The following is an 18,207-nucleotide window of genomic DNA, read 5'->3' as shown; positions in this document are numbered from 1 at the left end:
GACCCGCATTCGGTTTTATTCCCAGCAAAGGATTACTGTCCCATGTGCCAAGGTTAGGCAGCACGCAAGTCAGCTTAGCAAGGACATGGCAAGAGGCAACCTTCCGTTCTGTAAGTAGCCTTAACCATTTCAGTACCAAATGACAGCATCATTATAAAAAACTGTGCCTGGCCAACTGCTCAGTAAACCGTGTGCTGCAGTCACTTTAATTGCCCCATCATCAACTTGTCTTTTAAACCCATATTTATTGCATAAAAAAATAAACATTGCATAAAAGACTTTGGGATGGAAATAAATCTCCCATTAGAATGCACTTTAAATCTTTCCAGGTTTTAGGGGATTTTTATCCTCAGGGATCCAGGTGTTGGTCACACCAGGACCTTTACAATCCATCAATTGCCCCCAAGTGAGTTCAGGACTGTAGTTATACTAAAAGACACTTGAAGACATTGAGAAAGACCTATAGTCTAAACACGTTCCTTTAGCATGACTACATATTATACTACTGAGTGCTTTACAGCTTGGGATGAAGCTCAGGAATGAGTGACTAAGGTCACAGTAAAACCTGGAATGGCTCAGGCTGCTATGCAATAGGAGTCTCATCTCTGTGATCCCTGTAGAGTGCAGGACAAGAGGATTTTGGAAGAACTGGGGTCAATTACAATTGTAATAGTGCAAATCGTAATTGTTACTATAATTCTTGCATATAATTGAATGATTACAGTTCAATTACGCAAATATCTGTAATTTGATCGCTCTTGTATTTTCAACCACTTTTGGCGAGTGACCCCATTTGTTTCAAAATTATATAGTATGTTTTTATATTTGTATCTGTGATTACTGCTTGGTAATTGTAATTATAACTGCTGCAGCATAATTGTAGTTGCAATGTCAGCAAGTATTTCTGCTGTAATTGTAATTGAGCCCAGGTGTGGTTTGTGGCACTCACCTCTGGGGGCTGCGACGGCGTGCTCACGTCCCATATCGTTGGCACTTGGTTCAGGCTGTCTGAGTTGAGGAAGCCTTGGTTATCGGCGTACTCAGACAGGGAGTCGGTGGGTGAAGAGAACAGGGAGTTGTTGGATAATTCCTCGAAGTACGAAAGGTCCTGGGAAAACACAAATACGAGAGATTAAAATGTTAGGCGTGTTGCGTCGCCATAGAAAACGATTGTTCGATTAAATAAATAAAGGGAGTTGAATTTGTTGTATTCAGAGATAACGACTATAATTAAAAACAGAGGAAACTGGTGGATGTGTTGAGACATTTGCTTGACCTATGCTTTTGTAGAAATGTATTGGAGCAGTTCAGATTTCTGTCTGTGTGTGTGTGTGTGTGTGTGTGTGTTTGTGTGTGTGTGTGTGTGTGTGTGTGTGTGTGTGTGTGTGTGTGTGTGTGTGGGTGGGTGGGTGGTGGGGGGAAGGAGAGGTGGTCACAGAGCTTGATCAAGCGAATCAAACACAAAATCACTTGACCCATTTCCTAATAGTTTTCTCTTAGAAACAGAAGATTCCAGCAGCGAACTGGTTAATGTTGACAAGCATTCTTATAAAGCAACGCAGGCCTATTAATTAAATAGGAGGATGTGGAAGGTCCTTTAACAGAGTGATAACAGGGTCAAGTTTAATCCGGCAGATGTGTGCTGAATGCTTCATTTCAAGCGTGAATGACTTCCAATGAAATCCATTTAATAACATTCATTCCAAAGCAGTGCGACCTGCAGCTTTCTTGCAAAGGGCATGCATTTCTACAAGGCATAAAAACTTAAACAATGGGGGTGGGAGTGCTTGTATCTCTTACACACACACCCTCAGGCAAGTTTGATTGCTATTTGTGTTACAGAATTGTACACGGCTCCCATCAACTATTCAGTCATTACATGCAGTGAAACATTTTTACAATGAAGCACACACTGTATCAAAGCTCAGCTCATTCTTCATGCCTCTCAAGCTCTTGATATGCACAATTCAGGAATTAGCTTTTTAAATTAATAACCCTGGTCAGCCAGATAAACACAGTCATTAAACTAGACTATGAAAAGTTTTATCACTGAATAATCTTTTGACTGATCCCTGTTGAAATTCATGAATCAGAAATACAATTTAACACCAGCCTGTATCGGATAGAAATCGTATCGCAAAAGGAAACATACAGTTCAGAGTCAGTCAGCCACTAACAAACTGAAGGAGGGGTATATTGGATAAGTTTTGACCACACAGCAGAGAACCCAGCCCTTTGGGGCGACTAAAACAAGTCCAGTTATTTTCTTTATTCGGCCGGTCTGAGAAGTATAGGACACACAAAATATCCAACACAGACTGTCAAGTTCACAGCTAGGCTGTGGAGTGATTTTTTATTTTTTTAATGCAAGCAAGCCAGGCTTTTGTGTCGCATCACCAGTGCCCCGGGGTTAAAGCAATCTTTGCCCTACAAACAGCTGGCTAAAAAATTGGAGAGCAGCATTGCAAAACAAACAGGACAGGGAAACAGATTTTCCGAGAAATGATTCTGATCATTCCAAGAAGTTATTGTGCTGGCGTGTGTAAACAAAAGGGAGGGAACGAACAGAGAGTACTGATGTGCCTTCACTGCGAGGGCAGCAACAAGCGATAACAGGATTAACAGGATTAATTCTACCTACATCTTAATTTGCTTAGATTCCATCTATTATTATATTGATTTATTTCTAAGCCGATGTGGCCACTTTATTAGGATCCATCCTTGTTTTGTATTATAGGCGTAAAAAAGAAAACAAGAACTATTTGCAGAAAAGAGGCATGCTAAATGATTCAACGACAATGTGCTAGACTATGATTATTATTACGTCCTTTTCTCCACAGCTGGGCAGCTACATTAATTAAAAGTTTCAGAGGCAACGTAAGAAGAACTGCTTCCTTTGTGTAAATGTCTTTGCCTACATATACTCCAAACATTAATAATAATAACCATAATCATCATCATCATCATCATCATCAAGTCTCCACTGTGCAATGAGAGAGGAGATTAAAAGAAAAGAAAGCGTCAGGCACCTGTGCTAATTTATTGGATCACATCGCTGCCATAGAAGCCCAAATTACATTATTCCAGTGTTAACATGTACAAACTTCCTTAAATCTGTAACTTCCACCCCCTTCCTTTAAAGCAGGGAATCCCCTACTTGCCTGCACCAGGAAGCAGCCAATAGAAAGGCCTTTAATGACATAATAACACGGCATTAGAGGCAATAACCAGGATTGACAGTTACAAGTTGTATCAAAAGGTAGATTATTTGCTACTGCAAATTTGCCAACACGTCTTTATTTTTTTTTATTTATGCAATTAATAAATTTAAGTTTGCGTGTTATTTTAAGTATAGCTCAAACACAAATTTGCATCTCAAGGATCTGATTAATAACTGGAATAAAACAGCCTAGATTACTTTCCAATACTCAAAGTATTTTAATTTAGAAACAAAAGATTTATTTTCATTGTTTGATTAATTAAATCGATTTTACACTGAATTCTATGCTTGGAAATAAAGTCCTTTTACCTATAGTCTTCAGAGGTGGAAATAAGACTCCTGTTGCATAGCAGTTTCACCCATTCCAGGTTTTACTACGAGCTTGATTAGCCACAGTGTACAGGTAACAAGCTCAGGTGTGTCTTATTAAACTCACAGCAAAACCTGAATGGATCAAACTGCTATGCAGTGGAGTCTTATTTCCATCCCTGCTCTTAATCAAATTACTGAATCTGTTTAAAAACACTAGATAGTGTATCCCTCTGCTATTAAACCAATCCATCCTTAAACTAACCTAGACTGACCTCCATCCAAACAGACTTGAGCACAGTGCTTCAGTTCCCACGCAATCACCCCAGGGTCAGTTTTGAAGACCAAACAATTTCAATTGTTATGAAACGTCTGGGAACTAATATAACCTCAACAGTTCACCAGGGAACAGATCTGAAGGGACTGATTTGGAGGTTAACAGAAAAGCTATTTGGATGAGTCAAGTTATTAAACTAATTTATACAGGGCGGTAATCTAGAAGAAGAAAGTGAATCCACCTGCTTCTCCTTGTTCCGAGGTCAACGTCATACCAGCATTTGAAGGGTACTGGTTATAACTATAACATTCAATTTGATGATAATACTATTTCTGGATTTATCTACACGTTTATTTTATAGCACTTTTTTTTTTTTTATTTATTTATTTTTTTTACACAAAACAAAAAACAAAAATAAATTACAATAAATACATGTGTTACTATTATTGGCTTTAACTAGACATGTCCAGGGATGTAGAGTATAGAGAGAGAGAGAAATAAAAACTCCATCAATGTCTATTTTTAGAAATGTCACTGCTGTTTTATATTGCTGTAGTAACTGTGTTTCCAAGCTCCAGAACACTTACGAAGCAAGAGGCATAACTTGAAAGTGCCGCTGTGAAACTGACAAGTAAACTGAAAGCAGATCCAGACAGGATACACTATCCCCTTATCTCAGAACGCACGTCACTCAGTCATGAGCTGCACAATGTTCCTTTCATCACAGCAATCAGAACTGTGCATCGGATCAAGAAAGACTGTCCCGGTTTCACTTCCGGTGACGGGAGTGCTGTACAGGAATCAGCACATTTATTCTTTTAATCTGTTTTCGGTTTTATAACAAAATATGATGGGTCAAATGACCTTTTCAATTGCTGTATCTCCTGATTACTTTAGCACTGTACTTGCGAGACGCGATTACTGAATACAGCACAGCACAATGTTGCTTAGATTGAAAAAATGTCTACTGACAGGCATACAGTAGGGCAGCAGCGTGGAGTAGTGGTTAGGGCTCTGGACTCTTGACCGGAGGGTCGTGGGTTCAATCCCAGGTAGGGGACACTGCTGTTGTACCCTTGAGCAAGGTACTTTTACCTAGATTGCTCCAGTAAAAAAAACAACTGTATAAATGTGTAATTGTATGTAAAAATAATGTGATATCCTGTAACAATTGTAAGTCGCCCTGGATAAGGGCGTCTGCTAAGAAATAAATAATAATAATAATAATAATAATACTACAGTACACTCATATCAAATGGCGTAACATGGCTTCCGAAAAACGCTTATTAAAAAAAAAAAAAAAAAAAAAGACTAGTGTATTAATCCACGTACAATCTAATTAAATATGTTGGGCCGACATATAAACACAAAATAAATAGTGAAGCTTTAATTAAATTGTTTTTAAGAGCCTCAGAGAGATAAACCTTACCGCATACAGATTTACTCCACTGTAATTAAGATACGTGTCATTAACTTGTTTCAGAACTTGCAATTGCATGGAGACTTTTATTGAAAACCCATTCTAACTGCAGTTGTGGTGGTATTACTGTAGGATGACCCTAGGTAATGACAGCCGTGATGGATGATGGTATTACTGCCACAGACTCACAGTGAATCTCAATTACATAACCCAGGTGAAAGATATTTGCTTTTTTCTTTCTTTTAAATAGCTGTTTAATAAAATCTTTGAACAAAGCAGTATCTTTTGTATATATACTGTACTGTAGCAGCCTACAGTTAGCAAAACAGAACCTGCTTTGATGATCAAGGACAAAATTATTCCGAAATACTATGTCGGCTGTAAAATGAGTTGATGAGAAAGTGCAACACTTCCTATTTTTAAAAGTCTGGGAACTTTGCGTTTGGGGCAGCGTAGCAGAAAGTGTTGCCCACCTCGCAGCCCTGTTTCTGGGTGGGGCTAGTGGCTTTCCAGTAAGCGAGCCAGAGCTGATACCAGCCGTGTCAAAGCTCTGACGTGAGGACCCAACAGCACAGACCACTGCCTGTGTCATAGCAACGCTAACTGTCAATATGTGAATCAACATCATTACATCAGCGACTAGGAAATGAGGCGAATCAGAACAAGAGTGTGCAAGAGGAGTGAGGCAGAAAAGAGAGAGACCACATTAGGTGTCTTACAGAAGCAACCAACAAGTCGTGCCCATGTCAGACCACGGAATTTGCATGACCACAGCAATACAAAATGATGCACGAAAATCCGAGAGGAGTTACGCAGGACAGCAGTGCCTGATGCCGACAGACATCGCAGACAAAACGAACACTTTAGGACATTTTATTGGTCACCTCTTCTTAACAGCCAGTAAATCTCATATGTCCCAACATGTTCAGTCTGCAGGATTTAATAGAGTCCTTGCTTCGATCTGCATTGAGGGTATGATGAAATGATATGGAATGGGGTCACATTTGCATAAAGCCGCACTGACATCACTGTAAGGCAGTGGCTCTTGACACACTTTTGTTTGAACAAGGAACCCAGGTTTTAGATCAGCATTGCTTTCCAGTGCACACATACACGCAGCACTCAGGATCTCTGGTCTATAGCTAGCGAATGCTCTATACAACATACCAGACAGCAAATAATTCAAAGTATGTATCTGATAGGGATAAAAGAGAAATTGAACCACTTTCCTAGTTTGTTCCTAAACAAAGGCTGTACAGCTATGGCCAAAAGTTTTGCATCACCTAGAATTTTAGGACTGAGACCGAGTTAAAAATAAATACAAGTAATATATGAACATATATTACATATAGCAAGTAATATACAAAATGATGTTGCAAAAGTCTACCAGAAGCCATAACAGTAGTACAGTATTTCTAGATTTTGAAATGTCAAATTTTTCAATTGTCAGTTTTTCGTTACGTTAATTAGTTAATTCTATAGGGTGATGCAAAACTTTTGGCCATAGCTGTAGATGAAATTTCAACTGCCAAGCTAGCCTGTGCTATCTAGATCTTTTTTCATCAAAATGTTCCCAATCCTGAGCTGATCTGGGTACGCAAAGACTGAACGAAGGATACTGTAAATCCAAATGAATCAGATAAATCCATGACGATAAACACGACTTCTTTAATCATATTAGTTCTCTATAAATGTATCCTGGCCTTTGACTGGAAATGACATTAAAATTATCAAGTCATGGACATTAGGACTAATGGCATGCCTAATATTTTTTTGTGGCGATACACACAAAAAATCTGATCATCCGAAAGTCTTGGGCTTGCTGTTCGTCAGATATTGACGACTTTAACAATGCAATGCTACATTTAATGGCCTTTTTACATGTAGCAGTCTTAATCCCACAGTAAGCCGATACTGCAGCACTAGCCATGCAAACCAACTTTTTAAACTAATTGTTTGTTAAATATTTTAAAAGAAGAATTTTAGACCTGCTTTAAAAAAATAAAAATAAAATCAAATGCCACAATTACAGATCTACTGTAATAAAATCCAGTAACAAAATCTAACTTTCACACAAGGTGTGTGAATGAAAGTTGTGCAAACACGGTATTAAATTAAGATGAACTGAAATCTTACTTTACTGGAAGCCACATGGTTAATCAATATATTGTTCTGATAGTGGTAATGCTAAAACACACACAAAACACAGAGGAAACAAACTAAGAAAATAACTGGCAATCTGTTACATACATACATACATACATACATATATACATACATACATACATACATAACTTAAATCTTACTTACACAAACTATTTGTAGATGCTGTATATCTGAAAACTACTGTAAAAAATATTTAGTTAGTACATATTATTTAGGCTATTAGATACTTTTCCTTATACAGCTAGCCATCTTTAACAACCCCAAGGATAGGGGCTTGAGACAACACACAGCAAAATACAATGTCTCTAAATCCCGGTTGTATAAAAATGAACTAAAACCCTAAACTGAACAGTGACTTAAAAAGCAGTATCCGAATGTCAGCGGCAGCTGATTCAAACACCACAACAGAGCTTAAAACACGAACCGAGTACTTTTCCATTTTCCAAACGCCAACCCCAATGCAACCCCAAGTACCTTGCGTTACCTTTGGCAGGGGCTTTCCCGCTTGAGAAGAGTATTTAAACCAAAACTGCATCTGAGACATTAGACAGAAGGGTCCTATTCAGCAGCAAAGAAAACTTCAAAAAATCCTTCAGGAGGTACAGCAGATTCTGGTTGCTTTCCAGCAGCAGTTGTTCACGACAGCAGCATTTTAACCAAAGATCAGGCAACTATTCCAAGACACAGACACTAGAGCAATCTATTATAAACATAAAGGCAGGTATATGCTTTGCTCTACATGTTTGGAGAGACCGAGGCCAGTCTGTTTGTCCCTGTGAATAAGCACAGGCATTTGAATAAAGTTTAGTCATATTGATTCTGGTTAGTTCCTCACTGCAAAAGGTGGTGGGGAGGGAGGGGACAAAGGGGAGGCGGCTTTCAGGAAATGATGCTTTTGTTGGTAAGTGAGTGAAATTACTGGCAGTCAGACCCATTTTACTGTACATGGTGTAACTCAACCGCATCTGGAGTGTAAACAATGCAGCTTGCTGTCTCTCTCTATCATATTTAATACAGTACTGTCAGAGGACGGAAGGAGATTTTATTTTGCTAAAAAATTTGCCAGACAAATGCTTTTTTTTTTTTTTTTTAATGATCTTATACTATCATATCGTCTCTTCTATTGCTTGAATTGAAATGATTTCCCAACCTGGGAGCACATAACTTTTTTCACCCCTGAATTGCTAGACCCAAAAGTCTTTTAAGCCTTCAGTGCAGTGTAATCCTGTCTTCTACTCGACTTACATGGTAGGCATACACTTGTAGTTCAATAAGGACATGTTAATTCATATGCTGGAACAGAATGATAGTAACTTTTCTGTACTGATGGGACTCAATTTGTGTTAAAGCATCTATGCCTACTCTGTGTCAAGTACCTCCTTTACTTGAATATTCTGCAATTTAAGCATTAGGATGTCCATTACTTCAGAAAAAACAAGCTTAAAAAAAAAAAAGGGTGGGGTAGGGTGGGGTGGGGGGGGGGGGGGGGATCAGTCATGGTAAACTGAAATAGCATTTATTCCTGTTAAATAGTGGATATTAACAGCAATTAAACAAATACTTTACGCTCTACAGTAAAAACAACCAACGCTGACCTATGTAAAAGTAAGCAATGAGCACTATCTGCGTTTCATATTGCCGCAAACAACGACCTGCCTAGATCACCAGTGGGAAGCTCATTCATAAGCAGTTACAAGCATAGGGCTCTCACTTACCATTACAAATCCTTCATTTGGTGTGTATTAAAGCACTTTGATGGACGCCTCACTTGTCTAGGCTATAGCAGGATACCCCACTTGTGAAGGACATCGCATAGATATAGCATAAACAAAGTCATTTTTTCTCTTTCGTGGTTTTCTTTTTTGCATTGCAGGCCCACTTTTCAACCCACTTAAAAACAAAAACAAAAAAAACATTTTCAGAACTGTAACAACACCACAGTAAGCCATACCATGCTGGCAATCACCTGCCATTGTTATCTCGATTCTGTTAACATTGACTTTGTTTGCACTCAGCTCTATGTAAAATTCCCAAAAAAAAACAAACTGATTCTGCAATACACACACACAGGTTGAGACTAGTCCTGTAATAAAGATTTAAAAAGGCTTAAAACAGGGGTTGATACATGCTGTATAAATTATTATTATTATTATTTATTTCTTAGCAGACGCCCTTATCCAGGGCGACTTACAATTGTTATAAGATATCACATTATTTTTACATACAATTACCCATTTATACAGTTGGGTTTTTACTGGAGCAATTTAGGTAAAGCACCTTGCTCAAGGGTACAGCAGCAGTGTCCCCTACCAGGGATTGAACCCACAACCCTCCGGTCAAGAGTCCAGAGCCCTAACCACTACGCCACACTGCTGCACTAAAACATGCAGTTTGCATACGGGCAGCAATAAATCTTGTGTAATAAGGATTTACGGCAATGACCGAAACTATGTTGTTACTGTGATAAGTCGGCTAACACTAACAGGGAGATTAAAGAGAGGCGTGGTTCTACTAGAAATCGGTCTAGAAAATTCGCTTTTGCAAGATTTGCAAAATTGCTTTTTAGAACACTGGCGATTTAAAAAAACGTCGCTCTGTGTCAACAGGGACTCCCAAGCAAAGACATTTAAATAAACAGACATAAGGACATAAAATTAATTTAGGATTGTTGGACTTAAGTCTGTTCAAGTATTGTTTTGATCATCACAGACAACAAGCAAACTCCTTAACAAGAGGAGGACACTTCGCCTGCATTTACCGAAAGCATACTGCACACTCAAGGCATATCATTTCATTTTATGGGACTGAAGTTCACCTATTGTTCTAAATACACTGCTTTTCAACATGATAACTCTCGCTCATTTTAGCAAGGGACTAGTGTTGCAATGTGCTAATTTAACCAACCGATTGTCATTGTAACTGCAAGCTGTATGCTGAATAGCTGTTTTGATGCATCGTGGAGGACAAAAAAAAAAAAAAAATGGTTTAGGGGTGAGGTCGAATCTCATGGACCACATGCATGCGACTCTGATCTAACGGACCACAGTCATTCTTGTTACCTGAAAACAATGGAAACTGGCTTATTACAGTGTTTCCTCAACTGTTAATCATCAGTTTACTCTTTTTCTACAAGCGTATTGTTCATAAAGTAACACAATCCACAATATCAGGATATCCTGTAAGAGCTGGAGACAACGGAAATCAGCAGCTAGCACGGGGCACAAATATTTAATCAAAGCCAAAACGCACAGAAACAACAACAACAACAACAAGGAACGAGCTCCAAGGAGAAATACTCTCCTGCGGTAACATTACAAGGTTTTAGAAGAAAAAGGACAGAGAAAAAAGGAAATGAAAAAAAGGAAAGAGGAACAACTAATACAAAAAAGGAGAATGTTGCAAATCTGATTTAAGAAAAAAGTTCAAAACAAGAGTTAAATAATTACGGATTATCGTGATAATTGCAAGCTGGTAAAATCGTTCTCTGAAAATGGCATTATCACCAAGCCTAGTATTTCTGTTATAAGCAAACAGAAATACCCACATCCGAGCCATAAACAGATTGCGGGGTCCCACCCCAGGTCTTTGTTCCAACCAGGTCTTTTAATAACTATATCCAGCCAGTATCCTCCCTTGTTCCAAAGCCATACACAGTACCTTCTCCCTGCAGTTATCTAATCTAGTGTTCTTTTAAAATGTCTATTAGTTTCGTGGCCCGAGGCAACAGCAGCAATATGTTTGATTAGTCACGACCTCATGAGTTACATTTTCTCTCATGTCGAATGCTTGTGTCCGTATTGCAGCGGCAAACTGAGGAGATACTGCAGAGTAAAACAAAGTCCCAATGACTTGGAGCCAAAAAGTCCTTCAAGGGTAATCCGGGGTGAGTGCGAGACAATTTTCACATCTTCCCCGCTCAAGTGCATAAGGGTAAAAATAAGACAGCCCTTTCAAGAGCTTGCATATTATTACAATCCTTTTAATTGATTTTACGTTTTGACAATGGCAATCAATCCAATGAGTAAAATCCTAGCTTGAGGGTTTTTTTTTTTTTTTTTTTTTTTTAATATAATTTCAGATACACAACATCTCATACAACATCACTACTCAGACCCAGGCTTGTTTTGACTCTTACTGTAAATGTTACTAAATGTTAATGGCAGATGTTAAAATCTGTCACTCATTTCTGACAGGCGTCAAAACTTTCAGAGCATTTTCCCTGACGCGATCGACTAGACTGGCCAACTCATTTCCTATTACACACAATCTCACATCTTAGACTGCTGTCAGGCTTGTATGGGCTTCCTTCAAGTACAACAATGAAGACAAAAAAATAAAATCTGTCTGCTTTTTAAGCTTTAAAACTATCAGGCTTTGTGCGTAGGCTGCTGAATCAGATCAGTTTCATTTTGAACTGCTGTTTGCTATACGGTAGATGAAATGAAAAAAAAAACATTTAGAAGGTTTTATGAATAGCGTTCTATCCTGTTTTCAGTTTTTACTGACTTTCACCGATAAATGCGGCTTATCACTGAAAGAATGTACCTGTTTTCATATGTAAAAAATAAATCTACAAAGTTTATTTAACGGTACACAGTCCCAAATCTTTCATTTTGAAACAAAAATCTGTCTTCCCAATGTACAGTACCACCCATCTACTGTATCTCTCAGCATCTGCAGATATATTGTACTTTAGGAAAAAAAAAAAAAAATAGAAGAAATAACTCAGGAGACAGTACAGGAAGAATAGAAAACAGAATGAAAAGGATAAGGGGAACATCTTGGGCTTTCTGAGTGGAAAATCACACTCCCTGGTCGTGAACAAAAGGTCGTGTGGCCTAGCGTGACAAAGTTAGCGTATTTTCAGCGTGGGAAAAGAGTTGCAAAATCTTGGAGAGCTGAGGAACTGTAGCACACTTTAACTTATATTGAGAGCCTTTTATTTCTGCTATTCCTTAGGACACCTGGTTATGGATTTTCTACTATTAATTATTTTTATGAAGATAGTTTTCTGCTTTGTTTCGGTTTGCCTATCAACAAAATTGCCCTTTTTTTATGACCCAATACACCCCTTACTGTAAGTTTTCTACAAACAGGCTAGCTAGATGAATTCATTATGAACAAGCTGCTGATGGAATAAGGAGTTAATTAGAGGGCAACATGGCAAACTATCAAAACTCTCAAAGCAACTTTCATGTTTTACTATAATTAGATTAAGCAAGCAATCTGCCAGTAACAGAGGGACCTCGGTCTGCCTCGTTCAACTGGCTACGAGTACAGGACAGGCCGTAACATAAATACAGGAAGAGGCACTTTTAAGATGAGACGCCAGTACTGCACTGTATTCCCAACTGGTCGGACATTTTAGAGGACTTGTTCAGCCACGTTTTCCTGTCCACTTATCCCCTTGCTTCTGACTGAAACAAGAACATCACTCCACCTGGAGGCACGGGATCGCTTGCAGGTACTTTCCCATGATGTCATCTGAAAACAATGTTCAATAGCAAACCACAGCACATTGTAGCTGGCGTCTGGGCGTGGGGAAGGTGGTTAAGCAATGCTTCGGGCTTCGTGAACATGTGATTAATCAATTCAAATCATGTGTGCATGTGAATCACAAGGACCACCAAACTGTAACAGGCAGTAAAATCCATCTTTTACATGGAAATGAAACTCATCAAACTCAGGGCAAAGACAGACGTGCCAGAAACCTCATTCACCATTTTTTAAATTGCCTGAAGGATTTTTAAACCACTGACCGGACAGTATTTGCAAGTGCTGCTTACTTTATTAGGTTCACATTTTAGTAAAGTCGACTATAGCCTAAATATTAACATAACTGATTAGATTGAATATTGTAATATTATATTACAAAGTCTTGTCCCCGTTGGAACGTATTCACAGCAACTACACTTATAACATCGCCGAGAGTGTAGATCTCCCACTCAGAATGTCAATGACAAAGCATTCTAAACACTACAGGTTCTGTAGAAACAGATTAAGCAAGATGAAATCAGCTGGTTAGTCTGTATGACAGACCCGACTCAAAGCACAGCAAAGAGAAATACACTCCCAACTTGATTAGAGGCAGCCACCGAACACTTACAAAACATACAAAAATCAATTAAAAGCCATACTTTACAAAATGAAGTCCTATTTACATATGTAGTACCGGACTAAAGTACTGATGTCCTCTTACACACACAAAAGAAACCCATCAGAACACAGCATGGGCTCCAGTATGAGGAAGAAACCTTGAATGCCTTACCTGAGAAAAGTCTCCATTTCTCACATGGCTGGTGAGGTTTAAATCCCCGTCTTGGAAATGGTGCGGACTGAACGTTTCCATGGGCATCTCTGAAGTGGTATTAAAATATTGCCTGAAGACAGACAGACACAATAGCATTGATTATTCACACTGCTCTGTCATGCAATGAGAAGAGGGGGAGTTCCAAAGTGAATGAAAGCCAGTGTCATTCTTATTTTTCTTTTCATTCCAACAAGTGTGGTATGACATGGTAAAAAGCACAGCAAAGTGCACTCAAGTATTGATTGAAGTCACATGCAAGCATAATAAACACTGTGGTTTTCTTACTTCTACAGTACATACAGTATTTGTGTGTGTGTATATATATATATATATATATATATATATATATATATATATATATATATATATATATATATTATATAATATATACACACACAGAGTATATATACACATACTGTAAATGAGACACAGCACTCCTACGACAGTCATTTACAATATCTGTGACTGCAGTCTACAATGAAGATCAATAAAAAGAAAACCGAGCCGGTAAGGAATTAATTAAAAAAATGAAAGGAAAAAATATACAACAGCCTACAGCACTTCTGCATTTGAGGAGGAGACTCTGCGCTCCAATGTTGCTCAATTTTCTCTCCAGCTCATTGACTCAGCTGTTCTCCTACCTCATAACGTCATTTATCCCAGTCAAACTGCCAAATTAAAAAATATTACATGTATACACCCCTCAAAAAGTTCGGCTTAGCTTCCTTTCAGAACGTTCATTTCACTTTTTTGTTCAGCAGGTCTGTCGTCCACTCGCTATGTATGCCGTGCACAGTTTCTACTTTCAGTTTCATTTTGAGTTGGGAGTGATTAAAAGGTTTACACTTCTCTATAAAAAATAAAAAAAAAGTCAATATAATAAAAGTCTTTTAAAACGAAAGATCAGCAGATTTGTATAACAGAAGCTGCTGGAATACTTCATGGGCAATAAGGAGACTCTACAGGGCATGGCCACTTTTTAACCCCTCAACAAGGAATTGAGCAGTTCAAACGGTATCTCAAAGAAAACTGACAATCTGGATAACCAGATCCAACCTGTCAGCACATTATAAACCCCACGCACCTCACTGCAAAAATAAGAAGGTTTCATCTTTTATTTGTGGGACACATATGCCCCTTGTACCTTCATAATACTTCAGAGAATTCAGACACCTTCCTTCCTTCTATAGAATACTGATAGTCTTTAAACTTTTTGAAATACAGTAATTATTAGACAATGTCATCATAGCAATTTTGGATTTTAGGAAAGACCAGAAAAAAGTCGAATTACATAAATATTATAGAAGAGGGACACCTAGACATTTTGAATACATCCAAGGAATAAAATACAAATACTGCAAACTAGTGGGGTTTAGCTGAAGGCAACGCTTGAAGTTACAATCTTTTTCAGGTAAGCAGAAACATGTTAGATTAACTGCTTATCTCTTCACAAAGTGTAATTGCATTCCTTTCTCCAAGGGTTCACAAGCAGTGTTCTGTCTTTCAGTTTCCATTTTAATAAAACCCAACCCATACTGAAACAGACAGCTACCTCCAAGACCACTTTCAGCCACTGGGTTATATAATGAATTCAAACCTGATAATAATACATATATAAAGTGCTTTTGTACTGTATTTATCATATTTAAAAATTTATAGTAGTCTGTTCTCATGTTGTTTTAGTTTTAAGATTCTCATTTTTTGTTAAAGATTTCAGTGCACACCCAATAACATTAAATATCGTTCTATGTATCTTTCCATTCATCTTCTTATAGTCTCATTACATTGCAATAGCTGGAATTATAAAATTAGCTGTTTATTTGATACTACATTGAAACTATACAACAGGGACAAAAAAATAACTGTTTCTGTGAACAACCTGTGGCAGTTACACAAAGCCATTTACTCTGAAGTGTCTAAAAAAAGGAGTACCCATTAAAACAAACTGCAAACTAGGAATCCATTTCGCAGGGCTTTTAGGTAGATTCTTAAGTTATTTATTACTAGTCTTGTAACAGCATAAATAGGTGTATGTTTTGATCAAATGGTGCCACTTAAACTAAAAGGATTGTGGATTCCCCTCATTGTGTCTACAAGCAAGCTAAAAATCACATGAGTCATATTAGGTCCTTGTCATGTTCATGTAACTCTGCAAATATGAAGTCTGAATCTCAAGTGGTATGAGATTTTATTACATCCCTTAATATATCTAACTGTTACCAATGCCCCACCCCCAAGCCCTAAAAACAAACTGCACGCCCATTATCTGCACAGACACGCTATTTATTTACTGTGTTACGTGGCACGTCTGTGACATCACCTTAGAGAGGGGGGGGGGGGTTTCCAAACTACAGATAACACATAAAAACTATGACAAAAATGGTAAACATTAAATGCGACAGGTGTTTCGCTGAAGGGACAATACTAAACTTTCCAAACACTTAAAAGTACCCTGGTGTCCTCAACAAATACCTGCGTCAAATTGTGGCCTGGCTAAATTCCACCTAGTCTCTACTTCTCCTGTACTGTAACTGCAGTCAGGATACATGCCTGAAATGAGCTCTGAATATCTCCTGTATTTAACTGACTGGGACCTAACCCTCACCTTGTAGTGGTGTACATTTCACACCCTATTTCATAAAATACTCACACAGCAAACAGCATGCTTTGCATGTTCAAAGTGCACTTCCCGTCAGTGTTGAATGTTGTAACTCACAGAGCACGAACGAAACGACCTACCTGAAGACAGCCGCCTTTTTCTTTGTGCGTTTTCTTTTTTTTTCATGAATGGCAGCACCGGAGATTGGAGTTTCTATTCTTAACCCACACAGAGACAGGGCAGCACATGCAGAGGCACTGCATGCTTTCCCCTCACTGCCCCATAAGCATGCTCAGGCCTGCCCAGGAATGGAAGGACCACACTTTATCCTTTTTAATTTTCATACTTCTTGTAAGCGTGCCAAGTGCCGTTTGTGTCGAATTAAGTGGCAGTTCTCCGATGTGTCCACTGGGGGCTAAAGCACCCAGCTCGTTTCACTTGTGACCGCAGCTGTATTCAAAGCCAGGTCTTCAGAGGGAGCATTAACTCACTGTGCTACCTGTATCATAAATATACAGGGATGGAAATAACATTCCTATTGCATAGCAGTTTCAACCATTCCAGGTTTTAATATATGCTTGATTAGCCCCAGTGTATAGGTAACAAGCTCAGGTGTGTCTTAGTAAACACAGTACAATTAGGAATGGATCAAACTGCTATGCAATGGAAGTTGTGTTTCCATCCCTGATACAGTATACTACATTTACAGCAGCCTTCTGCAAAAAGTTCTGCATCACACTGTGTTACAGTACTAGAATTGATGATGGTGTATCTTCAAATGTTCATATTATTCCAAACAAAGAAGAAAAGCCCTCTTGCAAGTATACCAACAAGCTGAGCTTTGCTGAAGTTCTGCATACAAGCCTTGGTGCCCATGGCTCAATTTCACACTTGGAGCAATAAATCACTGCTGAAACTTGTCAGCAACACCTGGGTCATGTGCTGTGCTTTAAATAGCAATAGTGTTGCACGCATACCATTAACTAATTCTACAAGAGCCTGGTTACATTAGCAGGAAACAGCAAAGTTACACACAGAGAAGAGAGTGTGTTTAAATAAGATTGTAAAGGGCTGCCCTGGCTGCTTCAGGAAATGCCTTGGCTTATGTGAGCCAAGAACCAAGACAGTGAACCAAGTCCATTCATGACTAGGTTATTTTATTTTATATTTAAAAAGAAAAGCCTCAAGCTGAACCCCACGCCTTGACTTGAAGTGGCAATTGATTCAGAAGTAAAAAATAAAGTTACAGCTTGTAAGGGGACCGTATTACTTGTGGGTGGGGGTGGAAGCACTGTGATAAATAAATAGCCCTTCACTTCCTGCAAAATAGCCTTTGCTTGCCTTGAGGGCTGTAGAGGAGGAGGAGGAGGAGGAGGAGGAGATTCATTTTATTTTAAATCCTGAAAATTGTATTAATTAATTCAATCATTCCTTTTTGAATTCCTTGCAGCAAACCAATAGAATGTTTATGGCATGTTGCAACAGTAATAGTTTTAATAATACATATAAATCTATCCCCTGCCTGAAAGTTTAACACTGGAGATGTGAAAAATGCGATTAATATTCAGACGTGTCTAGTAAAGTGAGTGATCTCATGCCATTTTAGTGGGGGTGTGGGAAATGAGAAACAAAATTCTCTGTAAGTTTTAAAAAATACAATAAGCAAGCTACATGCAAAATGCCCACATAATGACAACCACAAATGCAGCACATAAAACGTGTGTGTGTGTGTGTGTGTGTGTGTTGGGGGGGCTTATCCCTTAGTTCTGATACCCATAAGACAATTTACAGAATCATTACCTAAATCTAAAAGTTACCAATTTTCTGTTTTAGCCAAGTCCTAAAAGAATGATGTACACATGCTAATGAACACATACTATCTCTGCCTTTATCACCATATAACAAT

General features: G+C 38.4%; 1 protein-coding gene across 3 annotated transcripts in view; it reads right to left on the bottom strand.

The window, feature by feature from the left end:
- LOC117962509 (protein strawberry notch homolog 2-like) overlaps nt 1–18,207 on the bottom strand; it is a 54,592-nt gene that overhangs the window by 18,794 nt on the left and 17,591 nt on the right. For 2 of the 3 annotated variants that reach the window (XM_059013831.1, XM_059013832.1), the window contains exons 4-5: nt 13,661–13,772; nt 950–1,108 (exon numbers count right to left, since the gene is read on the bottom strand). In XM_059013831.1, coding sequence (XP_058869814.1) covers nt 950–1,108; nt 13,661–13,772 — 271 coding nt within the window. Of the gene's footprint in view, nt 1–949; nt 1,109–7,876; nt 8,118–13,660; nt 13,773–18,207 lie in introns of those variants that run through there. The other variant, XM_059013833.1, reaches the window with a different exon arrangement.

Source organism: Acipenser ruthenus, chromosome 47 (assembly GCF_902713425.1).
Source record: "Acipenser ruthenus chromosome 47, fAciRut3.2 maternal haplotype, whole genome shotgun sequence".
NCBI classification, from domain to species: domain Eukaryota; kingdom Metazoa; phylum Chordata; class Actinopteri; order Acipenseriformes; family Acipenseridae; genus Acipenser; species Acipenser ruthenus.
This window is presented reverse-complemented; position numbering and strand designations above follow the sequence as displayed.